This window comes from Rana temporaria, chromosome 10 (assembly GCF_905171775.1).
Source record: "Rana temporaria chromosome 10, aRanTem1.1, whole genome shotgun sequence".
In the NCBI taxonomy this organism is placed as follows: domain Eukaryota; kingdom Metazoa; phylum Chordata; class Amphibia; order Anura; family Ranidae; genus Rana; species Rana temporaria.
The window spans coordinates 142,580,990-142,607,618 of NC_053498.1; the positions used below are offsets into that span (position 1 = coordinate 142,580,990).

Consider the following 26,629-nt stretch of genomic DNA (forward strand, 5'->3'; position numbering starts at 1 on the left):
ATTTGGAGCATGCGCACTGGGATACTTTCACGGACGGCGCATGCGCCGTTCGTAAAAAGCGTCATTTACGTGGGGGTCACATTAAATTTACATAACACACGCCCACATCTACCACATTTGAATTAGGCGGGCTTACGTCGGCCTATTTACGCTACGCCGCCGCAACTTTGGTTTGAGAATACGGCACTTGCCTGTCAAAGTTGCGGAGGCGTAACGTAAATAGGATACGTTACTCCCGCACAAAGATACGCGCTTCTACGTGAATCCGGGTCATAGTGTACATGGAGTCAAGGCAGCCATGTCATGATGCAACACAGGAAATAAAAAAGAAAGGGAGCGTGGAATACGAATGAAAATTTAGGCAAACCTTAGATCTTCCAGGACTCCTCGGGGGCGGAGCGTTTGGATTCTCCGTCACCGGCTTCAGGGTCGACATTGGCTTTATGGGCTGGTACTCTTCATCTTTAAAACCCCTCATAGCTACCCTGTAAGATTGATTCCTTAGATTCCTTTTTAACCCGCCCACATTTATATCATCCTCCACAGAAGCCTCGCGGGCGGAGAGCTTCCTCTGCTCCTGCTGTACGAACTCCTTGCTGATCGTGGACGATGCGATGGTGTGGTGCCGAGTGGCCTTGGTCTTCGTGGCGATGGCCAAACTTTTTGGAATCATTTGCTGGGTCCCCAGCTTGTGGGCGGCCGGGCTCTCCGTGCTCAGGATGACTCGGTGGGCCTCCACCGGGGTAGGGGCCCCGCCGTCTGGTACATACGAGGCATTATCCACGGGCTTCAGCGTTTTTCGTGGTATGGAGTTGTTGGCTGTAGAGGTGGCATTTTTTTCATACACGAGGTAAGATCTGTCACCCACAGATGGGTCAGAATATCTGTGAGACATGGTGCAGGCGGGTTCTAGAAAAACAAAAATGTAAATGAAAATTAAAAATACTTCTATTAATAATACGAATAGACAAATTATATTACCATACAACAGGGCTCGACAAAATCCAGGCGCCCGGTCGCAATTGCGACAACAAATTGTGACCTGGCGCCTGGGGAAGCTTAGGCCTGCAGAAGGCCGCAAAGCCGCAGCCTCAATTACCTGGCCGGCGCGGGCCTAAGCTTCCTTCTGTGATCTGGCGCCATCTTGTGGCGGCCGTTGGCATTACAAGTAGCAAAACAGCTGTTCTAATGTGTTTTTCACTGCCATCTCCTTCCCTCTAATTAGAACCCCCAAATATTATATATATGTTTTTATTCTAACACCCTAGAGAATAAAATGGCGGTCGTTGCAATACTTTCTGTCACACCGTAAAAATAAAAAAAACAGTGAAGTTAGCCCAATTTTTTTTTATATTGTGAAAGATAATGTTACGCCGAGTAAATTGATACCCAACATGTCACGCTTCAAAATTGCGTCCGCTCGTGGAATGGCGACAAACTTTTTCCCTTTAAAATCTCCATAGGCGACGTTTTAAACAATTCTATAGGTTGCAGGTTTTGAGTTACAGAGGAGCCGCGATTAGCGCAGTGCCGGCTTCCTGTCAGGCTCAGCACGTGGGCTTTGCTAACACGCCGGAGCCCATCCTTACTGGCCGTCTCTTCCTGGATTCCCTGTATGCTTTGCAGCTTCCCCTCCATTTCTAAGGACTACATATCCCATGGTACCTTGCTGCCTGCAAGTGGCGGTTCCTGTACCGACCTCGCCTCCTGAAACCCCTCCCTTTTAAAAAGGCAGGCTCTGTGCAATGTGTGACAAAGCGGTGCCTTACTCACAGGGCATTGCGAGTAGATTCAAGAAAGTAAAAGTGTGGGGGATCGTCACAAAGTACGTTTATAGACTTCAAGATGGTCCAGAATAATAGGAGGCGGCTGGGAATCATAGTATCGTATTTATCGGCGTATACTGCGCACTTTTTTGCCCTGAAAATCAGGGCAAAATCGTGGGTGCGCAATATACGCCGATACTCGCTTTCCCGCGCCGAGTTTGAATACTGCGCCGGAATATACCGAGCGCAGTACACTTGTGTATAGTCGGGCAGTCTCGGCTCCTCTCGCGCTGACATCCTGGACGAACAGGACGTCAGCGCGAGAGTAGCCGAGCCTGCCCGACTATACACGAGTGTACTGCGCTCAGTATATGCCGGCGCAGTATTCAAACTCGGTGCGGGAAACGAGCGGGGAGGACGCCGCAGACGGGCGCCGGACCCGACGAGGCCGCCAATGGACGCCGTGCAAGACACCAAAACTTTAAGTACAAAAATCTTTTTTCCACAGGAATTTCGGGGCAACTTTAGGGGTGCGCGCTATACGCGGGAGCGCGCTATACCCCAATAAATACGGTAATACAATGTGGGAGTGAAGATGTGAATTTTGTGACTTGAGCGCAATAACCGCTTCAGGTCCGTCCTATAGAAGTTTTACTATTACAGGGTGGCACCTGAGCGCCAGATTACGTATATATATACACACACACACACACACACACACGTAACCCGACTCTTCCGGTGCTGACCGGTGGCTTGCTTTCAGTGCGATTACACACAGCGAAAGACGACCAGCGGGTACCCAATGTCCGCTAGCACCCGCCGATCATTTGGCAGAGAGGCAGAACGGTCATGTAAACAAGGCAGATCGCCGCTCTGTCAGGAGGGAAGGCATGGATCCTGTGTTCCTGCAAAGCGGGGGACAAGGATCCATGCCTTCCCTTTAATAAAAGCCCCTCGCCCATAGTACACATAAAACACTGGCTAGGCACACACCTAACCCTTTGATCGCCCCTGATATTAACCCCTTCCCATCCCAGTGTCATTAATTAGTACAGCGACAGTGCCCGTTTTTTTAGTATAAGTGTCACTGGTCAACAAGAAGCTCCAGAATGTCTGCAGCAATATCACTATAAAAGTCGCTCATTGCCGCAATTACTAGTAAAATAATAATAATATATAAATAACATTAAAAACATATGCCATTAGTAAAAATAAAATAGAATAAAAATAAATGAAAAAAACATCCCATAGTTTGTAGACACGATAACCTTTGCACAAACCAATCTATATACACTTATTGGGATTTTTTTTTTTTTTTTAACCAAAAACATGTAGCAGAATACATATTGGCATAAATCTAATTAATTTTTTTTATTTTTTTTACATTTAATGTTTCACAGCAGAATATATATATATATATATATATATATATATATATATATATATAAAAATTCTGCTGTAAAACATTAAATGTGAAAAAAATAAATTACATATTGGCCTACATTTAATTATTTTTTTTTTTTTACATTTAATGTTTTACAGCAGAATTCTTTTATAATATATATATATTTATTTATTATATAAAAATTCTGCTGTAAATTCTGCTGTAAAACATTAAATGTAAAAAAAATAAAAAATAAATTAATTAAATGTAGGCCAATATGTATTCTGCTACATGTTTTTGGTTAAAAAAAATAAATAAAAATATCTATATACACTTGGGATTGGGATTTTTTATTTTATTTTTTTATCCAAAAACATGTAGCAGAATACAAATTGGCCTACATTTGATTATTTTTTTTTATTTTTTACATTTAATGTTTTTTACAGCAGAATTTTTTATAATATATATATATATATATTATATATATATATATATATATATATTTTATTATATATAAAATTTGAAAATTGTCAGCCTTTGTTTATAGCGCAAAAAAAGAAATAAAAAAAAAAAACCGCAGAGGTGATCGAATACCACCAAAAGAAAAAGCTCCATTTGTGAGAAACAAAATTACATGAATTTGGGAACAACGGCACAATTGTCAGCTAAAGCAATGCAGTGCAACGCAAAAAAATGACCTGGTCATGAAAGGGGGGGGGGGGGGGGGGGTTAAATCTTCTGGAGATCAAGTGGTTAAGAAACTTCAGCCCCAGAGGTCTGCAGGCACCTTTAGAGGCACGAGACCGTCCCCCGAGGATAATAACACATGGCTAGGATTGGGGGGCGGTAATATTAAACCCATAGGTAGAAATTCACTTTGGAATTGTGCATCACTCGGGAAATGAAAGTGATCACAAGTTCCATTTCTAGAGGAAATTCTACAGCATCAATTTATTATAAATAGAAGACGGCTAAAGGTGAGACGTGATGATAGAAACACTTCATAGAAATCTGATAACGTGTTACAACACATGTACAGACGGGATCACTATGCAGGATATGCAGTCTAGAGGGAGGCGGCTGAAATCACATGATGTGCCATGTCATGCCTAGGCCCATTTCTGACATTTGTTGCTAAAAGTTAAAATCCATATTGTTTCCTAGAAAATTACTTAGAACCCCCAAAATATATATATATATATATATATATATATATATATATATATATATATATATATATATATATATATATATATATATATATATATATTTGGGCAGAGACCCTAGAGCAGTGATGGTGAACCTCGGCACCCCAGATGTTTTGGAACTACATTTCCCATGATGCTCCACTACACTGCATGAGCCTCATGGGAAATGTAGTTCTAAAACATCTGGGGTGCCAAGGTTCGCCATCACTGCCCTAGAGCAGTGGTTCTCAACCTGGGGTCGGGACCCCCTTGGGGGTCAAATGAGGATTTGCCAGGGGTCCCCCAAAACCTGGGCTGTTCCCGAAACCTGCGCCCACTCTGCCTCTTTAAGGCCGTCCATTCACAGCATAGCTGGGAGGCAGAGACTAGAGGTCAGCTGACTGGTGAGGAATGTGAAGTAGGAGGGGCTGGAGGAGACCCAATCTGCCAATTTCAGCATAGGTGTCACTGCTACGAGAAAACCACAAAGTCGGAGACACAGTGAGTAACACTACCTGTGATTATATTTGCCTTTAAAAGTCCCCACTACAGTTCTCAGCTCAGCAGATGACCTTCATCAAGATGTTGGGTTATTCCCAGAAAAAGTAATAGAGGAGAAATCTTCGAATGAGGACACTAGTTCTAGTGACCTGGGGGGTCCCCAAGGAATTCCCCTAATTTTCAGGGATTTCCTCCCACTTCCTGTTTGGCTATGGAACAGGAAGTGAAGGGAAATCACCCCAATGGGACACAGATGGTGAATATATATATATCCGACAGAGGTTATAACCATACCTCCCAATCGGCACGGATTCTGTGGGACTTTCCTGCATAGACAATCTCTTCCCGCAGTCCCGCGATAGGAAGTGGAGGCAGCATGGGAGGAGAAGGCAAGATGTCACCGACAGTCGGTGGGAGCCGCCCTCCCGCTTACCTACTCTATTGTCTGATGGTCGCCATCTCTCGGTAGCCTCCCCCCCCCACTCAACAACTGTCAGCCCCCCCCTTCCCCCCCGCTCAACAACATGAATGTCCTGCAGTGGACATTTGAAAAGTTAAGAGGTATGGTTATAACCGTTATAACCCCAGAAGGTAGGAGTTTTGCCTATAGTTCCACTTTATATTTGTTTCTTACTCTTTTTCTGCCTCCTTGTAACATCCTCTGTGAGCTCCCAAATGTCACATTTTCCCCCTCACTTCTGTGGGGAAGGAGCAGTACAGGTTAGTCAACCTGTACACACCACACATCCTATAGTCTCAGGAGCGAGCAAGAGAAGGTGACGACCTTCTTACATACGGGGGGGATCATGGAGCCACCTTTTAACAGCAAGTCACATCACAGCTGGAAATAAAAAAAATAAAAAAAGAAGAAGAAAAGGAATGTGGAGATTTGGAGGAGGCTGAGAGTAATAGACGGGAGTTTTCTGAGTTATACATTTATAATGGAATATATTTTTAGCGTTTAGTGTCATGTGAACTCCTGATGACGGTGCTATTTCAGCAGATCGCTCCTCACACTCCTCTATGACATGGATGGCCAAAAGTGAAAGTGAAGCGATAGATCTTATATCCCGGGAATTCCCATATCTGGAACTCCCACTCACTCTTCATGTACTGATTAGACAGAATGAGATTAAGGGGGGGGGGGGGGGCAGCGTGTCCCAATCTCACCTTCCAAGCCAGGCATTTAACCACTTAAGGACCGGACCAATATGCTGCTAAATGACCCAAGGGGTTTTTACAATTCGGCACTGCGTCGCTTTAACAGACAATTGCGCGGTCGTGCGACGTGGCTCCCAAACAAAATTGGCATCCCTTTGCAATATTTTTTACTTTTTGCTATAATAAATATCCCCCAAAAACATATATAAATTTTTTTTTTCCCCCTCAGTTTAGGCCGATACGTATTCTTCTACCTATTTTTGGTAAAAAAAAAAAAAAAAAAAAAAAAAAATCACAATAAGCGTTTATCGATTGGTTTGCGCAAAATTTATAGCATTTACAAAATAGGGGATAGTTTTATTATTATTTTTTTTTTTAATACTAATTGCGGCGATCAGCGATTTTTTTCATGACTGCGACATTATGGCGGACACTTCGGACAATATTGACACATTTTTGGGACCATTGTAATTTTCACAGCAAAAAATGCATTTAAATTGCATTGTTTATTGTGAAAATGACAGTTGCAGTTTGGGAGTTAACCACAGGGGGCGCTGTAGGAGTTAGGGTTCACCTAGTGTGTGTTTACAACTGTAGGGGGGTGTGGCTGTAGGTCTGACGTCATCGATCAAGTCTCCCTATAAAAGGGATCACTCGATCGATGCGCCGCCACAGTGAAGCACGGGAAAGCCATGTTTACATACGGCTCTCCCCGTTCTTCAGCTCCGGGGAGCGATCGCGAGGGAGCGGCTAGAAACGAATAGCCGCGCCCTCGTCCCGGATCGCTCGGACAGCCACGGGAACCGCCGCATGTACCGGGGGGGGTCCCGATCGGACCCCCGTCTAGGCAGGGACGTACGGGTACGCCAATGTGCCTGTCCGTGCCATTCTGCCGACGTATATCTACATGCGGTGGTCCGGAAGTGGTTAAAAAAAGGGATGACTGTGAACAGTCAGTCATTTATTCTGATTTAGGGCCAGTTCACACCAGACGCAGTTCCGTGCGCATTTTTTCTGCACTAAAAATGTATGCACAGTTTTTTCCATGGCTCTAGTTCACACCATGCAGTCAGTTTTTGGTGCAGAAACTGACCGGAACTGACCGTATTGGTGCAGAAAAAAAAAAACGGAACTGCATCTGGTGTGAACTGGCCCTTAAAAGCAAATCAAATGACCTTCCAATCCATGTGAAGCTGCGAATTCAAAGCCAGTTTAACCACTTCCATACCGCGTCATTGTGAAATGACGGCGGCAGGAACCCCTCGCCGATCCGGGTGGACGTCATATGATGTCCTGTATTCCCTACGATCTAGGGCGCGCGGCAGCGCTCGTGACCCGGTGCGGTTGCCCGGCGGCCGCGATTGCCGCCGTGTGCCCGCGATTGTCGGTGATCACGGCAGGAGTGTGGATCTGTGTGTGTAAACACACAGATCCACCTCCTGTCAGCGGTGAGGAGACCAATGTGTGTTCCCAGTACAGAGGAACACACATCGGTCTCCTCCCCTTGAGAGTCCCCTCCCTTCTACAGTTAGAACACACCTTAGGGAACACCTTCAGCGCCCCCTAGTGTTTAACCCCTTTCCTGCCAGTCACATTTACAATGCATATTTATAGCATTAATCGCTGTATAAATGTGAATGGTCCCAAAAACGTGTCAAAAGTGTCCGATGTGTTCACTGCAATGTCACGGTCACAGAAAAAAAACAAAAAAAAACGCAAATCTAGTAAAAAAAATGAATAAAATAAAAATGCCATAAATCTATCACCTATTTTGTAGACGCTATAACTTTTGCGCAAACCAATCAATATACAATTATTGTGTTTTTTTTACCAAAAATATGTAGAAGAATACGTATCGGCCTAAACTGAGGAAAATTATTATTTTTTTTTTTTAAATTGTGATATTTATTAAATAAAAAAGTGTTTTTTTTTTTTAAATTGTCGCTCTACTTTTGTTTATAGCGCAAAAAATAAAAAAACTGCAGAGATGATCAAATACCACCAAAATAAATCTCTATTTGTGGGGGAAAAAAAACAAAGATTTAGTTTGGGTACAGTGTTGCATGACCACGCAATTGTCATTCAAAGTGCAACAGCGCTGAAAACTAAAAATTGGTCTGGGCAGGAAGGGGGTGAAAATGCCCTGTTTGGAAGGGGTTAGACCACATGCAGTCCAGTGCATTTTTTTTCTGTATCAAAACCGCATGAAAAAGTAGGTTATATGGTTATCAATAGGCATAGTTTTCACACTAGTGCAGCCAACTCCACACTGGAATGCATGAAAAATGCACTGAACCCCAGTACAGAACCCCCCCCCCCCCCAAGCGTTAGTTTACCTTTTATTTTTTAAAAGGGCGATCAAACCCTTTACAATTTGCTAAATGCATTCCAAAACAAAAATGTCATTAAAAAGTGGAATTGGGCCCATTGACTGTACATTTGCGCAGCGTGTTACGACATGCGTTGTGTTAAGGCCGCCCATTGAAAATAATAATTCGTCCTGAAAATTGGATATGTCACACAATTTGTAATGCAACACATCACACGGTGTCTGCATTTTACATGCCATAAAGGAGGCTAATTTTAAAGCCCCACCCTGACCAAAAACACATTTTTCACTATCCCCCCCCGTACCCGATGAAGGCAGATATACCCACCTAAGACCCCCGTCGAGGTAGGGTTGCCACCTTTCCTTCATGTCAAACCCTAACATTTTTTAAATAATATGCATAGATAAATTATACATAGATGTTGCCATTAAATAACATTTCTAATCACAAGAGTTCCCCTTTACAGTCCACAGAGTTCCCTTTCACTATAAAAGGGGGGGGGGGACTCTGCAGACTCTCATGTGAGGGAGAACTCTGGGGACTCTGACATAAGGGATACTCTGGGATCCCTGATCTAAGGGGGAACACTGAGAACTCTGTATGGAGAGGACTCTGATGTAAGGGGAACACAGTGGCCTCTGGTGTAAAGGGGAACTCTGATGTAAGGGGTGCTCTGAGAACCCTGATTTTCCTTAGTGTACTCACTCAGAGACAGGAGAGAGAGGGGAGGGGGCTTTAGTCACAGACAGGGATGGATGGTGAGCTCACTGGCAGTCAGCACTTTCCTTTTCTGAGGCACAGCACCGGGGATTGGAGTGTGGGCACACAGAGGGGTAGAGGGGAGAGGTGCAGACCCGAGCCCTTTCTCTTCTCCAGTGTGTGTGTGTGTGTGTGTGTGTGTGTGTGTGTTGGGGGGGGGGGGGGGGGGGGGGGGGGGGGGGTTTGTTAATGTTGGCTTTGGGCAGCATGACAAAGTGTGACAGACACACTCAGCTTAGACAACTGTAGCCAGTAACCCTGCTGGGAAGCCATAGACAGGTCTGAATAATGTGTCCGGGTTTCAGGCAGTCTGAAACCCGGATGTACGTTTCCAAACCCAAACTGTCCGGGTAAATCCCGTACAGGTGGCAGCTCTAGTCCAAGTCCCTTACTTCCAGTGCGGGGGCCCTGCTGATCCAGCGCTGCAATGGTGCCCCGCCAGTCTCCTGCCATCTCCCTGATGACCTTGTCCTCTTCTCTCTCCTGAGAGCACCCCACTGCTGGCCATCCAAAAGTTAGTGTCCACATCACACAGGCAATGCCATGGTCACCTGAAGAAGGACCCCCTCCAGGAAGTAAACAGAAGAGAAATCACAGGCAGGGATGTGAAAACCTAAAGAAGGACCCCTCCATGAAAAAGAGAAAAGACTCCAGTGGTTTGTATCCAATAGGCAGTGTCCATCGGTTTACCTGCACCGTCTCCTTTGTAGGGGCCCCAGAGCATTACTTTGCCCAGAGGACCACGATGCTATTAAGATGGCCCTGGCCTAAACCCCTATTCTTAATGCATATTATTAGACAGGTCAATTTGGTTGGTCACTTGTTTGTACCTAAAGAAGGGCCCCTCCATGAAGAAGCAGAAGAAGAGGAGAAGACTCTGGTGGTGGCCATCAAATAGAAAGTGCCTGCATCACACAGGCAGTGGCGTAAATGCCTGAAGAAGGACCCCTCCAGGAAGTAAACAAATGCGAAGACTGTGGCAGCAGCCATCCAATAGGAAGTGTCCACATCACACAGGCAGAGACATGGTTACCTGAAGAAGGCCCCATCCAGGAAGTAAAAAGAAGATTCCAGCGGTGGCCATCCAATGAGAAGTATTTACATCCTATAGGCGGTGACTCGGACACCTGAAGAAGGACCCCTTCCAAGAAGTAAACAGAAAAGAAGACTCTGGCAGCAGCCATCAAATAGGAATGTGATGTCAGCATCGCACAGGAATTACCACAGACACCTGAAGAAGGACCCGTCCAGGAAGTAAAACAGAGGAAAAGCCACCCAATAGGAAGTGTCTACATCACACAGGCAGAGACATGGACACCTGAAGAAGGACCCCTTTAGGAAGTAAAAAGAAGACTCCAATGGTGGCCCTCCAATGAGAAGTGTTTACATCTCATAGGCAGTGACATGGACAACTGAAGGGGAACCCCCTCCAAGAAGTAAACAGAAGAAAAGACTCTGTCAGCAGCCATCCAATAGGAATTGTCAGCATCACATAGGCAGTGGTGCGAACACCTGAAGAAGGACCCCTCCAGAAAGTAAACAGAAGAGAAGACTCCAGTAGAGGCCATCCAATAGGAAGTGTCTACATCACACAGGCCGAGACATGGACACCTGAAGAAGAACCCCCTCAGGAAGTAAAAAGAAGACTCCAGTGGTGGCCATCCAATGAGAAATGTTTACATCCCATAGGCAGTGACGTGGACACCTGAAGAAGGACCCCTCCAGGAAGTAAACAGAAAAGAAGACTCTGGCAGCAACCATAAAATAGGAATGTGATGTCAGCATCGCACAGGAATTACCACACAGACACCTGAAGAAGGACCCGTTCAGGAAGTAAAACAGAGGAGAAGCCACCCAATAGGAAGTGTCTACATCACACAGGCAGAGACATGGGCAGCTGAAGAAGGACCCCTCCAAGAAGTAAACAGAAGAGAAGACTTTGGCAGCACGATAACTCAGGCCAGTGGTGTCACTTGTATAGTGTATGACCGCCTTACAGCTGACTATACAACCTGATTGTGCATTCTCCTTTACACTAACCACACACACACGTTACAATCTGACTGTACAAGACAATTTAGATATGCAATACGAGGACAATTCCTAACCATTACGACCAATTTGTATTGAAATCGACTGGCGCTTATACTACAAAGTTTATTGCAGATCTAAAAATCGATTGTACAACCAGATTGTATGGCGACTCTAGGTAATCTGAGCACCTAATCTAACCAATCAGTTAGCGGCCAATCGGCAGGAATTTGCACTACAGAGTTGTTGGATAGAGCTAAAGGAAATTGTTTAAATCAGGATTGTAATACACACGGTGACCTTAAAAAAGGGGATCAAACAATCAGATCGCATGATGTATGGGCAAGCTGTAAAGTGGACCATACACTGGACAGACAATCGGATTGTACGTTCTCCTTTAGCTCTACTAGCAAACAAAAAAGTAGTGCAAGAACCCGAGCTGCCCGATTGGATACAAACTGAATGGGTTGGGCAGGTTTGTCCTCCTACTCTATAGTTTTAGATCTAAAACAGATTGTATATATAGGGGCTAGATTCCGATAGCCCGGCGTAATGTTCTGCGGGCGTAACGTATCTCAGATCCGTTACGCCGCCGTAACTTAGGGCGCAAGTTCCGTATTCATAAAGAACTTGCGCCCTAAGTTACGGCGGCCTAGCGTATGTGGTCCGGCGTAAGCCCGCCTAATTCAAATGTGGATGATGTGGGCGTGTTTTATTTAAATTTGTGACCCCGCGTAATTGACGTTTTTTTACGAACGGCGCATGCGCCGTCCGCGAAAGAATCCCAGTGCGCATGCTCGAAATGACGCCGCAAATCGTCAATGCTTTAGACGTGAACGTAACTTACGTACAGCCCTATTCGCGAACGACTTACGTAATAGACGGAAAATTAGACGCTGGCCCGACGTCCATACTTAACATAGGATACGCCTCATATAGCAGGGGTAACTTTACTCCGGAAAAAGCCTTACGTAAACGGCGTAAAAAAAAAAAAAAAAAAGCGCCGGGCGGACGTACGTTTTCTGAATCGGCGTATCTACCCAATTAGCATATTCCTTGCGTAAATCGACGGAAGCTCCACCTAGCGGCCAGCGTAAATATGCAACTAAGATACGACGGCGTCAGAGACTTACGCCAGTCGGATCTTAGCCTAATTTCGGCGCATCTTGCTTTCCGAATACAGAAAGAAGATACGCCGCGTAAATTCAAAGCTGCGCCGGCGTATCAATAGATACGCCAACGTAAATTCTTTCTGAATCTAGCCCATAGTGTATGGTCAGCCTTAAAGGCGATTGTAGTGTATGGTCAGCCTTAAAGGCGATTGTAGTGTATGGTCAGCCTTAAAGGCGATTGTAGTGTATGGTCAGCCTTAAAGGCGATTGTAGTGTATGGTCAGCCTTAAAAGGAGATTGTACAATCAGATTGTATAGTGTATGGTCAGCCTTTACCCTTTCTAGTCTAGATCTGAGGTTACCAAATCTTGTCCAATCTCTCCCGTTCCTGCAGATAAACCAGAACTGCACCCATCTGGACCCTCTCTGCTCCGAACCCTCGACAGGGGCACTCGTGTGACTGCAGAATTCACAGATAAAGCCGAGTCTGCAGATATCACCACCCATACGAGATCGTTCAACGAGATCTACAACTAGCTTTCACAAATAAAAAATACCTGGGTGAGAAGCCTCAGATGGAAGCTGAACCCACCCCCCCTGAATGACATACCGTTGTCAGAACTCGAGGCAAAGCTGGACAGGTTCGGTTTCCCTGCTCCAGACGTCAGCTGAGCACGACAGCTTCCATCTGTGGCTTCTCACACAGGCAGACCCGATTGTCTACGTCCAGCCGTCCCGATCTCCCCGTACATACAAAGCTCTTCCTGCTGCAGGGGAGGCGAGTCGGGAGCTCACACCCGGATTTCAGATTACAGTGTAGATCCCCCGGAGTACGGAGACGCCCTCGCTGTGCAAACTTTATTGTCCGATCGCAGCGACAGGGCGTTTTGTTTGCTTTTTTTTTTTTTACTCCTAAACAAAAGCAGATCGGAGCTCCCCGGGGCTTATCGTCTGCCGGGGAGTGGGGACTCCATAGAAGGTTCTGATCACAGAAACTTCCAACATCGGAGAAAAAGTGATGACAAAAAAAAAAAAAAAATCCTTCGCGCCTAAGAGTAAAACAAATCTATAATGCCTACAGCAGAATTGTTCAACTTTGACGTGCGTTAGTAAAACCGTACAGATCACCACAACCACTTTGTGCGTCCAGGTGGATTATACCGCGCTTTTTCAGGACAAACTGGGCTTTTGGTAATGGACATCTTCTGATTAGGCGCTCATTGGGGCAGATTCAGATAGATTAGCGGGTCTTTAGACCCCATTCACACCTGAGCGACAGCCGCGTTCGGCGGTAGCGGCGTATTTTGCCGCGGGTGTGAAACTTTCAATTTTTTTTTTTTTTTTTTTTAAAAGTCTTCCCATTGCTGTCAATGGGAAAACGCCACTGTCGCCTGAAAAAAAGGGTCAGGGACTTTTTTTCAGGCGACAGGCGTTCGGCGTCTATGAGATGTGAACCATCTCCATAGACAGCAATGGGAATTCTCCCCTCTAGCGGCAGAAGCGTCCGGCGTCGGGCGTTTTGTCGCTCAGGTGTGAATGCAGCCTTAGATCCGCGTAATCTATCCGATTTCCGATCCGCCGGCGCAAATTTGAGAGGCTAGTGCAGTATTCATAAAGCACTTACCTCCAAACTTGCGCCGGCGGATCGTAACTCCCCCGGCGGAATTCAAATTCCACGGCTAGGGGGAGTGTATTATTTAAATCAGGCGCGTCCCCGCGCCGATCGTACTGCGCCGGCCGCGATTTTTCCCAGTGCACATGCTCCGAATGACGTCGCTAGGACGTCATTGGTTTCGACTTTAACGTAAATTACGTCCGGCCGTATTCGCGAACGACTTAAGCAATCGACGTAAAAAATTCAAAACTCGGCGCGGGAACGACGGCCATACGTAACATGGGATACGCCGCACTTACCCCTGCGGTAACTTTCCGCCGGAAAAAGCCGAACGCAAACGGCGTAAAAAAAAAAAAAGCGACGGGCGGGCGTTCGTTTCTGAATCGGCGTATCTCCTCATTTGCATATTCGTCGCGTATACAAATGGAAGCGCCACCTAGCGGACGGCGGGAGATTGCAGCCTAAGATCCGACGGTGTAAGTCACTTACACCTGTCGGATCTAAGGGAGATCTATGCGTAACTGATTCTTATGAATCTCAGAGATCAGAGATACGACGGCGTATCAGGAGATATGCCGTCGTATCTCTTTGTGAATCTCCCCCATTATGAGGGGCTCCCACCCTCCCCCTGCTGTGCTCATTGACAAAAATAAGGAAAAGCATTTTTTTTCTACACTGGAACGTGGTAAAAAAAAAAAAAAAAAAAAAAAAAAACGCATCAAAAATGCACTAGACCCCAGTACAATGAAAAAATAGATACAAATATTTATCTTGCATAATATATAAATGTATGTACCCGTATTTATCGGCGTATACCGTGCACTTTTTTGCCCTTAAAATCAGGGCAAATTCGTGGGTGCGCGATATACGCCGATACCCGCGCTGAGTTTGAACTGCGCCGCCGACGTATACCGAGCGCAGTACACTCGGGTACATTCGGCCAGGCTCGGCTTCACTCGCGGTCACACTCTGTGACGCCTCCTAGCCTTTACGCGTGAGAAGCCGAGTGTACTGCGCTCGGTATAGGTCGGCGGCGGCGTTCAAACACAGAGTGGGGATTCGACTGAGAGACAGCGCGGGAGGACACCACCGAGGCCGCAGACGGACGCCGGACCGGAGAAGACCGCCGGGCAAGACACCGACGAGGGGCATTCAAACTGCAAGTATTTAATTTTTTTTTCTAAAATTTCCCTTCTAGGTTGGGGGTGCGCCCAATACCCCGAGATATATTATATGTCTCTCTCAATATACGCTTATTGGGATTATTTTTTTTTTTTATTTATTGTATGTAGAAAAATACATATCGGCAAAAAACTGATGAAGAAATTTTAGATTTTAAAATAAAATGAAGAAAAAATATATACTGGGTATGTTTTATAGCCAAAAATAAAAAAATATTGTTTTTATAGCGCCAATTTTTTTTTTTATTATGTGTGTGTGTGTATATATATATATATATATATATATATATATATATATATATATATATATATATATATATATATATATATATATATATATATATATATATATATATATATATTTTAATAATAATAATAAAAAATTCTAATAGAATATAAAAAAATAAAATAAAGTATAATACATAATTATATTATATAAAAATATAACATAGAATATATACAAAAATAAATTATATATAAAAACCTCACACAAGCAAAAGCAATCAAACACAACTAGAAGAAAACTTGTACTCGCAGCTCATCGGGTGTCAAAATCTCCCATAAAAAAGGAAAACAAAACCACAAAAGAAGATCACAACCAATCTGTAGAGAAGGTCTTGCGACATTCCAAACTTGTAATAATCCAACTGTATGCCTGCAGGCTAAAGACAGCAGATCAGAGGAGGGGGATGGGGGAGGTACGGCTCAGATAACCACAAAGCAAAATCATTTACAATGCAACACTCAGCACTTCCCAACAACAATATAATACAAAGTGCAACAAAATAACAAAACACGAAAGTGCAACAAAATACACAGCATAAGATTTCCAGATCATCAATAAAAGTGAGAACACAAACTTTCTATCTAGACGCCTGACCCTGGGGCCCCTCCACTCACATTAGGCGATCGCGGGCCAAAGTCGCCATGATTTTGAGTGACGCGTGTTTGGGTGCCGTTATTCTTGGGCTCCATTCACACTTAAAAAAAAAGGAAAAAAAAAAAATCGCAGTGTGGTTCTGCCGCGATTGTAGCAAAAAAAAATTGTGCTGCAATCGCGGCAACCCGCATCACTTTTCTTGAGAGATCAGCTTCGGGCAACGTGGGTTTGCCGTGATTGAATCGCGACGATCGCGGTAGAACCGCACCTCGATTTTAGGCGTTATTCAAAAATGTGCTTTCTGCAATTAATCATTTACACCTCGGCACTTTGAGATCGCAGGAGAATTGCGGCACATCTGCCCGCGATTCAAAAACGCCATAATGTGAACGCAGCCTTAATGGCACCCCAAAATGCGATACGATTGTCGCAGGGCAAATCCCAGCAAAACACGCCTTTCTAAATCCAAAAAGCTGGTCGCCCAGAAAAGGAGCAGGAGATACTTTTATTTTTTTTGGAGACGACAAAGGCGTGTAAGAATGGGCTGGCCCTATGCGACACAAAAACAAAGTCGCATGCAAACTGCTCAATTTTTTTAAAGTAAACGGCACCTTAATGGCATCTCAGATGCGATTCTGCCGCAATTGTCATGTGGCAAAATGTGCATTTAAAAAAAAAAAAAAAAAAAAAAGCGTTAATCTTGGCCCCCCCCCCCCCAAAAAAGGAGCAGGAGCTTCTTTTGGGCGACCAACGCGGAAAAGGGCTGCTCATTGAAGTGAATTGGCTACTCTGTGCGCAACACTCAAAATTGCGCGTAAATCACGCTTTTTAAAAAAAAAAAAAAATCGCAAGCAGGAACGCCGGTTTTCACAACGCGATATCAGGACGGAGCCTGACTGCACATCAAACGTCCCGACTTTGCTCTTTTACGACCTTTCCTTCAATTTTAATTGGTCCTTTTCCGGCCGCTGCACCAATGTAATCCGAGGGCGGGATCTACGCCACCGCCGGCTGCGCTACATGTTGGACGAAAAAACAAACTTTTGGGATTTGGAATGCTGTTTTGGAATAAACTTCCTCCATCAGCGGGGAGGAGAAGACGAGATGTGAGGATTCAGAAGAGGGAACAGATGGTCCGTGAGGAACGTCAGGATGTTGTTATTTACACATATAACACCAACATGCTCTGTGGCGATGTACAATGGCGAATCTCATAGACATTAGAGCATACCTAAATATGAAAAAAGGAAAACAACCCCGATCTGGGAGGAGTTTACTATCTCAGGGGGACTTTGGGCGAATAGGATTTCTGCATATAGCACCAACCTGTTCTGTGGCGATGTACAACGGCTACATTAGGGGCTAAAAGCGTGTTTAAATGCAAAAGAGAATAAATATGACAAGAAAGCCCAAAATGAAGAGTTTACAACTTCAGGAGACATGAACATTTTCAGTGGATAGGATAGGAAGCACCAACGTGTTCTGTGGCGATGTACAACGGTAATGTTGGGGCCTACAGCAACGATGGTGCAACTTACTTTGATGTACAACGGCTACTTTGGGGGCTATAACAAAGACAGTAGAGCGTACCTAAATTGGAAAAGAAGCACGACAACCTGACCCGAGTGGCGTTTACAATCTCCGGGGAACGTTCGGCGAATAGAATTTCTGTATATACCACCCACGTGTTCTGTGGCGATGTACGGCTATGTTGGGGCCTACAGCAACGATGGTGCAACTTACTTTGACTTACAACTAGAGTTGAGCGGACACCTGGATGTTCGGGTTCGGGTCCGAACCCGAACTTTAAAAAAAAAAAAAAAGTTCGGGAACCCGAACCCCATTGTAGTCAATGGGACACGGACTTTTAGAAAAAAAATGCGCGGAGGTCCCCGCAAATTCAAAAAAACCATACCCTTCAGGTCTGGTATGGGTATTAAGGGGAACCCCGCCGTCAATTTAAAAAAAAAATGACGTGCGGTTCCCCCTAAATATCCATAACCAGACCCGTTATCCGAGCACGTTGACCTGGCTGACTGCAGAAAAGGCCACATGCCCTCAACATTGGGAGGATGTCCCCATGTTGATGTGGACAAGGGTCTCATTCCCACAACCCCGGTGGTTGTGGGGGTCTGCGGGCGGGCGGCTTATCAGAATCTGGAAGACCCCTTTAACAAAGGGGACCCCCAGATCCTGACCCCCCCCCCCAGTGTGAAATGGTAATGGGGTACACTGTACCCCTACCATTTCACGAAGGAAGTGTAAATTCTTGTAAAAAAATAAAATAAAAAAAAACAAACACACACACACACACCGTTGAATAAAGTCCTTTATTAATAAAAAATAAATAAAACTCCAGCGGTGATAATCCACTCGTTCCCGGCTTCCTGCTCCAACGTTGTCTGTATCCAGCGACGGATGCGGGTGATCTCCAGCGATGAGAAGATCCAGCGACGGGTGATCTCCGGTCCAGCGATGAGAATATCCATCCATCCAGAGCGCAGCATCGCCGACGTCCTCTCACCGCTGGACACAGCCCAGCGAATGACGCGCTGAAGCTGTGACATTACTTATATAGGGGAGGCAGGGCCACCCGTCACGTGACCCCGCCCCCTCTGACGTACCCTCTGCTACGTCACTGGGGAAGCCCCGGCTTCCCTCTTCCTGGGCTTCCCCAGTGACGTAGCAGAGGGTACGTCAGAGGGGGCGGGGTCACGTGACGGGTGGCCCTGCCTCCCCTATATAAGTAATGTCACAGCTTCACGCGTCATTCGCTGGGCTGTGTCCAGCGGTGAGAGGAGGTCGGCGATGCTGCGCTCTGGATGGATGGATCTTCTCATCGCTTGAGATCACCCGTCGCTGGATACAGACAACGTTGGAGCAGGAAGCCGGGAACGAGTGGATTATCACCGCTGGAGTTTTTTTCTTTTTTTCTTTTTTTTTTTTTTATTAATAAAGGACTTTATTCTACGGTGTGTGTGTTTTTTTTTTTTTTTACAAGAATTTACACTTCCTTCGTGAAATGGTAGGGGTAACAACCCCACAACCACCGGGCAAGGGTTGTGGGGATGAGACCCTTGTCCCCATGAACATGGGGATATCCTCCCCATGTTGAGGGCATGTGGCCTGGTGCGGTTCAGGAGAGGGGGGGGGGCGCACTCTGTCCCCCCCTCTTTTCTGCGGCCGGTCAACGTGCTCGGATAACGGGTCTGGTTATGGATATTTAGGGGGAACTGCACGTAATTTTTTGTTTAAATTGACGGCGGGGTTCCCCTTAATATCCATACCAGACCTAAAGGGTCTGGTTATTGAATTTGCGGGGACCTCCGCGCATTTTTTTTGGAGTGGACACCTGGATGTTCTGGTTCGGCAACTCGTGACGCGCTGTATGCGACGGTCGGAAGGATGTCAATCAATTAGGAACGTCCAGTCCCGCAGATTACATACCCGGAAGCGGCGGTGAAAATACGGTATGTACGGCACTGAAAAAAAAAAAAAAAAACAGCCGATTGTCATTCTGACAACGCGGCTGAATGTCATGTTAAAATTTTTTTTTTTGGGTGAACCTCCGCTTTAATATGACTCCCGCATAGAACACCAACATGTTGTGGGCTGATGTACAAAGACTATACAGTACCGAAGGACTAATAATAATAATAATAATAATAATAATAATAATAATAAATAATCATCATCTTTTTTTATTTTTTCCTTTTCCCCCCATTTACGTATAGTCTACTGTTATTATTATTAATAATACAAATAACAGTAGACTATACGTAAATGGGTAAAAGGAAAAAATAAAAAAAAAAGATGATTATTTTTTATTAATAATAATAAAAAAAAAAATCATCATCATCTTTTTTTAGTTTTTCCTTTTCACATTTACGTATAGTCTACTGTTATTAATAAAAATAATAATAATTTTTTTTTTCCTTCTCCCATTTACGTAAAGTATACTGTTAATAATACTAATAATAACAGTAGACTATAAGTAAATAGGAAAAAAATATATTAATAATAATAATAAATTTTTTTCCTATTTACTTATAGTCTACTGTTAATAATAATATTATTATTATCATTATTATTAACAGTAGACTATACGTAAATGGGAGAAGGAAAAAAAATATATTATTTTTATTAATAACAGTAGACTATACGTAAATGTGAAAAGGAAAAAACTAAAAAAATGATGATGATTATTTTTTATTATTATTAATAAAAAATAATCATCTTTTTTTATTTTTTTATTTTCCCCAATTACGTATAGTTAGTCTACTGTTATTTTTATTATTAATAATAATAAATAATAATAATAACAGTAGTAGACTATACGTAAATAGGGAAAAGGAAAAAATAAAAAATAATGATGATTATTTATTATTATTATTATTATTATTATTATTCCTTCAGTATAGTCTTAGAACACCAACATGTTCTGTGGCGATGTACAAAGACTATACTGAAGGACTAATAATAATAAAAATAATATTTTTTTTTTATTTACTTTTTCCTTTTCCCCCATTTACGTATTGTCTACTATTATTATTATTATTATTATTATTATTATTATTATTATTATTATTATTATTAACAGTAGACAATACGTAAATGGGAAAAGGAAAAAAAAATATTATTATTAGTCCTTCAGTATAGTCTTTGTACATCGCCACAGAACATGTTGGTGTTCTATGCAGAAGTCATAGCAATATTTAAACTTGAAAATCATCTCAGGTTGGGTTGTCATCATAATAATATCATTAGTATTAGTATTATTATTATTATGACAACCCAACCTGAGTTTAAATGTTCAAGTTTAAATATTGCTATGACTTCCGCATAGAACACCAACATGTTCTGCGGCGATGTACAATGTTTATAAAGGGGGGGGGGGGGGGGTTACAGTGACAGGAGAGCACAATTGAACAATGACAGTAAGTAGAGCATACCTATAAACCAATAGGGAATAAACACAAACACCCAAACCCGGGAAGAGACTAGAGAGTAGAAAGCTTCCAGTGGATGGAATTTTTGGAGTATAGGGCCAACTTGTTCAGTGACGAAGTACAAAGTCTATAATGGGGGGGGGGGGGGGGGCTATGGCAATGACAGCTTTGCATACTTAAATGGGAATAAAAAAAAAAAAACACACACACACACAACAACCCAACCGGAGAAAAGTTTACAATCTAAGCAGGTGGGAACATTTAGTGAATATGGTTAACAAGGAAGGACAATAGTCGGTTGGGGGGGGGGGGGGGGAGAGATCGGTGACAATAGTCGGTGGGGGGGGGGGGGGGGGGAGAGATCGCTGGCAATAGGCGGCGGGGGGGGAGAGATCGGTGACAAATAGGCGGCGGGGGGAGATCGGTGACAAATAGGCGGTGGGGGGAGATCGGTGGCAATAGGCGGCGGGGGGGGATCGGTGGCAATAGGCGGCGGAAGGAGATCGGTGGCAATAGGCGGCGGGGGGAGATCGGTGGCAATAGGCGGCGGCGGAAGGAGATCGTGGCAATAGGCGGCGGGGGAGATCGGTGGCAATAGGCGGCGGGGGAGATCGGTGGCAATAGGCGGCGGAAGGAGATCGGTGGCAATAGGCGGCGGGGGGGAGATCGGTGGCAATAGGCGGCGGGGGGAGATCGGTGGCAATAGGCGGCGGCGGAAGGAGATCGTGGCAATAGGCGGCGGGGGGAGATCGGTGGCAATAGGCGGCGGCGGGGGGAGATCGGTGGCAATAGGCGGCGGGGGGAGATCGGTGGCAATAGGCGGCGGCGGGGGGGAGATCGGTGGCAATAGGCGGCGGCGGGGGGGAGATCGGTGGCAATAGGCGGTGGGGGGGAAGATCGGTGACAACCAGCAGCAATCGGTTAGTGTGCAGGATCTATTGTAGGAGTATAGAGGGAGGGGACATGCAGAGACGGTGCAGAGATTACTTGCAGCTGTTGTCGGGAAGTTTGGCCCTTACCTGTGTGGGAGTTCCCAGAATCCTCCAGGTGGGGGGGGATGGGGCGAAGGTTAGAAGGGACCCGGGTTGGGGGGACTCAGGCTCTTCATAATGAAGCTGTCCTTGCAGGAGAAGACATTACTGTGCTCTGGCTGTGCAGTGTCTCCTCCCTGCAGTCATTTCCTGTGTACGTCTCTCCTCTCTAGGTCGGCCCCACTCAGCTGCTGACATCACTCAGGTGTGTGCGGGACAAAAGCTGCAGCACTTCCCAGAAAAAGGGGGAGGGAGGGCTCTCTGCAGAGCTGCCATCACACTGGAATGGTTCCTCCCCCCCCCCTTCCCAAGCTGCTTAGGACTGCGACTGCTGCGTTGGGAAGCGTTCGCTGCGGCGGAAAGGGCAACTACAACTCCCAGCATGCATGAAACGATCACGAAGGCTCCCTTCACACATGTCCAACTTTAACCGCTTCAGCCCCGTAAGAATTTACCCCCCTTCCTGACCAGAGCACTTTTTGCGATTCGGCGCTGCGTCGCTTTAACTAACAATTGCGCGGTCGTGCGACGTGGCAACCAAACAAAATTTACGTCCTTTTTTCCCCACAAATAGAGATTTATTTTGGTGGTATTTGATCACCTCTGCGGTTTTTATTTTTTGCGATCTAAACAAAAAATAGAGCGACAATTTTGAAAAAAAAAAAAAAAAAATATTTTGAACTTTTTGATATAATAAATATCCCCCAAAAATATATACCGTATTTATCGGGGTATAGCGCGCTCCCGCGTATAGCGCGCACCCCTAAAGTTGGCCAGAAATTCCTGTGGAAAAAAGGATTTTGTACTTACAGTTTTGGTGTCTTGCGCGGCGTCCATCGGCGGCCTCGTCGGGTTCCGGCGTCCGTCTGCGGCTTCGGGTGTCCTCTTCGTCGGGTCTGGCGTCCTTCTGCGGCGCCCTCCTCGCTCGTTTCCCGATTTCCCGCGCCGAGTTTGAATACTGCGCCGGCATATACCAAGCGCAGTACACTCGGGCAGGCTCGGCTACTGTCGCGCTCACGTCCTGTACGTCCAGGACGTGAGCGCGGAAGGAGCCGAGACTGCCCGACTATACATGAGTGTACTGCGCTCGGTATATGCCGGCGCAGTATTCAAACTCGGCGCGGGAAAGTGGGTATCGGCGTATATATCGCGCACCCACGATTTTGCCCTGATTTTCAGGGCAAAAAAGTGCGCGGTATATGCCGATAAATACGGTAAAAAAAAAACATTTTTTTCCTCAGTTTAGGCCGATACGTATTCTTCTACATATTATTGGTAAAAAAAAAAAAATCGCAATAAGCGTTTATTGATTGGTTTGCGCAAAAGTTGTAGCGTCTACAAAATAGGAGATAGTTTTATGGCATTTTTATTAATATTTTTTTACTAGTTATGGCGATCAGCGATTTTTATTGTTACTGCCACATTATGCACTGATGCACTGATGCAAAATGCACTGATTACTGTGTAAATGACACTGTCAGTAAAGGGATTAACCACTAGGGGGCGGGGAAGGAGTTAAGTGTGTCCTAGGGAGTGATTCTAACTGCGTGGGGGATGGGCTACCAGTGACAAGACACTGATCACTGCTCCCGATGACAGGGAGCAGTAGATCAGTGTCCTGTCACTAGGAAGAACAGGGAGATGCCTTGTTTACACAGACATCTCCACATTCTGCTGCTCGGTGACTCAATCACGGGACACCGGCGGACATCGCGGTCGCGGGGCTCGCGGCATGGGCGCACACGCGCCACCGGCGGCGCGAAATTCAAAGTGACTTATGTATAGGTCGCTTTGCGCAGCCGTGACATTCTGCTGACATATATCGGCGCCAGCCGGTCGGCAAACGGTTAAATCGAAAAGCAAACATTTATTATATTGCAGCGTACCAGTTCTTAAATGTGACGGCTGCATTCGTCTTCTTTTTTTAAGCTCCAGTCACACCTGTGCATGTTGCCCTTGAGCGTTTCCGCAGTGCTTTTTGCTGTATTTTTTTATTGCGATTTTTACCGCGACATGCATTCGGAAAATCTGCACCTCCTGTGTAATTTGCGACTTCGTTTTTTAACAGACGTCTATGCAAGTCGCAAGGGAAGAAAGTAGCGCAGGAAGCTTTTTTTTTCAAAGTCGCAGCGGCGCGATTCGTGGCAATTTGGACGATTCCATTGCCAGGCAATGGGGGGGGGGGGGGCGACTAGACGTGCGATTTGACAGTTCCAAATGGCGTGACAAGTCGCACCCCCATTGCCCGGCAATGGAATCGTCCAAATTGCCACGAATCGCGCGCTGCGACTTTGAAAAAAAAGGTTCCTGCGCTACATTAAAAATAATAATCGCACCGGGGGGGGGGGGGGGTCTCTGTACTTGGGGGAGGGGCTAAGGTCTCATTTGGGCGTGCTTTAAAATTTTAGACACCGCAAACGCCGAATGGGATTAAAATGAATTTTTTGATGCGCTTACGCCGTTTCTTTTCTTTTTTTTTTTTAATGCGTTTGCAAAAGCGAGCCAAACTTTACACCTGGGGATACATTTTGTCGTGACCAAACGCGAACGCGGCCGCGTGAACAGCGCTGTCAGCTGACAGCGCACGTCATCGGACAGAGAGCGTTTTGTGAGATTTTAAAAGCGCGGATGAAATGAACGCACTAAAAAAGAAAAACTCAGTAACTTAAAGGAAAAAAAAAAAACTTTCGGTAACTTTAAAGTCATTTTATCGGTTGAGCCCCTCCAATAGACGCGGGTGGCGTGGCGTCGGGTGGCGTGTCGGCGGGCAGCGTGTCGTCGGGCGGCGTGTCGGTGGGCGGTCATGTGACTGCGGCTGGGAGTGCAGCGGAGGAGGACAGAGAGTGGGAGGAAGACAATTAACTCTTTTATTGCTGGAGGTGAAGGGTGACATTCCAGCCACTGTCACTTCACCGAAGAAGAGCGCAGCTACGGGGGGAAAAAGAACTCCGCCGCGGCAAACCTTCGCCGCGCCGCGCCACAGGAATAGATTGGACAAGCAGGAAAAATCAAGATCCCCTGCGCTGCACTGAGGCTTTTACTTCTAAAGTGGAACTGCGCTGCATCCGATCACCACAAACCGAAACCGGGCGCTATTTTATTCATTTTTATTACTCAAAGCCGACTCCCCCCCCCCCCCCCCCCCCCCCCCGTCCATCCATCCATGTCTCCCTGCTTTATTTTGCTGAGAAATCACTTTTCCCCCTTCATGCCCAGGACAATTTTCAGCTTTCTGCGCTGTCGCACTTTGAATGACAATTGCGCCGTCGTGCCACACTGTACCCAAACAACTTTTTTATCATTTTTTTCCCTCAAATAGAACTTTCTTTTGGTGATATTTGATCACCTCTGCGATTTTTATTTTTTGCGCAACAACTAAAAAAAAAGACAGAAACTTTTGAAGAAAAAACGTTTTTCATTGTTTCTGTTATAAAATGTGTTTTTCTCCTTCACTGACGGGCACTGATGAGGCTGCACTAATGGGCACTGATGAGGTGGCACTATTATGTAGAATTGATGGGCACTGATAGGCAGCACTGATGGGCACCGATCGACTATACTGATATGCAGCACTGATAGGTGGCACTGATGGGCGTAACTGATAGGCACTAATAGGAGGCACTGACGGGCACCAATAGACTATACTGATATGCAGCACCGATGGACACTGATAGGTGGCACTGATAGGCAGCACTGATGAGGTACTGACAGGCATTACTGATGGGCACCGATAGTCTATACTGATATGCAGCATCGATGGGCACTGATAGGTGGCACTGATAGGCAGCACTGATATGCAGCACTGATGGGCACCGATAGACTGTACTGATATTCAGCACCGATGGGCACTGATAGGTGACATTGATAGGTGGCACTGATGGGCACTGATAGGCGGAACTGATGGGCACTAATTGGAGGCACTGATGGGCACTGATAGATGGCACTAATAGGCAGCACTGATGAGGTACTGACAGGCATTACTGATGGGCACTGATTGGCACTTTGATGGGCACTGATTGTCACTTTGATGGGCACTGATTGTCACTTTGGGCACTGATTGGCGGTTTGGGTGGGCACAGATTAGCATTTGGGTGGGCACTGATTGCCATTGTGGTGGGCACCTCTGATGGGGGCTGCATTGATAATTAATGTGCTGATTATCAGTGCACACTGATGCGGCTCTCCCTGGCACAAACCAAGGAAAGACATTTACCGGCACTTCCTGGTTCACGCTGTGATCAGTGAAAGTTCAAATTGGGCCCAATTATCCATTCCCCTCCCCCGGTGTCATGTGACTCGTTAGAGTTACAAGGTCTCAGCAGGGCCGTCTTTAACACAGGGCAAAAGGGGCAGCTGCCCCGGGCCCAGTCACTGTGGTAGGGCCCAAGGCAGCTTCCCCTTGAGCCCGCACTGCCTGCAAATAGTTGAGAAGTGGATTCGGGAGGGCCCAAGGAAATGGGAGGGGGGAGGGAGGGGTTCGTTTTTATTTATTTTTGACACTCTTTTGGTGAATGAGTAGGGGTACAATCTATTTTATACTCATTCACATGGGGCGGGCGGGGGGGTTAAAAGGGGGCTTCCAAATTCCAAAAAGCCTCCCGCCTGCAGATCCTCCACAACCACCGGCCAGGGTTGTGGGGAAGAGGCCCTTGGTACCCCCAAGGGCCTTTAGAACGGTGGTTGACACTAAATCCAGAAATCTCTCCCAGCGTTGTTGTGAGAAGGGCCCTCCGGCTGTTCAT

At 45.6% G+C, this 26,629-nt stretch overlaps 1 protein-coding gene across 1 annotated transcript in view; it reads right to left on the reverse strand.

The window, feature by feature from the left end:
• The window catches only part of LOC120915716 (rho guanine nucleotide exchange factor 16-like), a 40,626-nt gene extending 18,514 nt beyond the window's left edge, over window positions 1-22,112 (reverse strand). The window contains exons 1-2 of the mRNA XM_040326455.1: window positions 21,876-22,112; window positions 368-909 (exon numbers count right to left, since the gene is read on the reverse strand). Of these exons, the coding sequence (XP_040182389.1) occupies window positions 368-895 (528 nt within the window). The 5' untranslated portion in view covers window positions 896-909; window positions 21,876-22,112. The remainder of the gene's footprint in view (window positions 1-367; window positions 910-21,875) is intronic.
• Window positions 22,113-26,629: the final 4,517 nt, after the last annotated feature.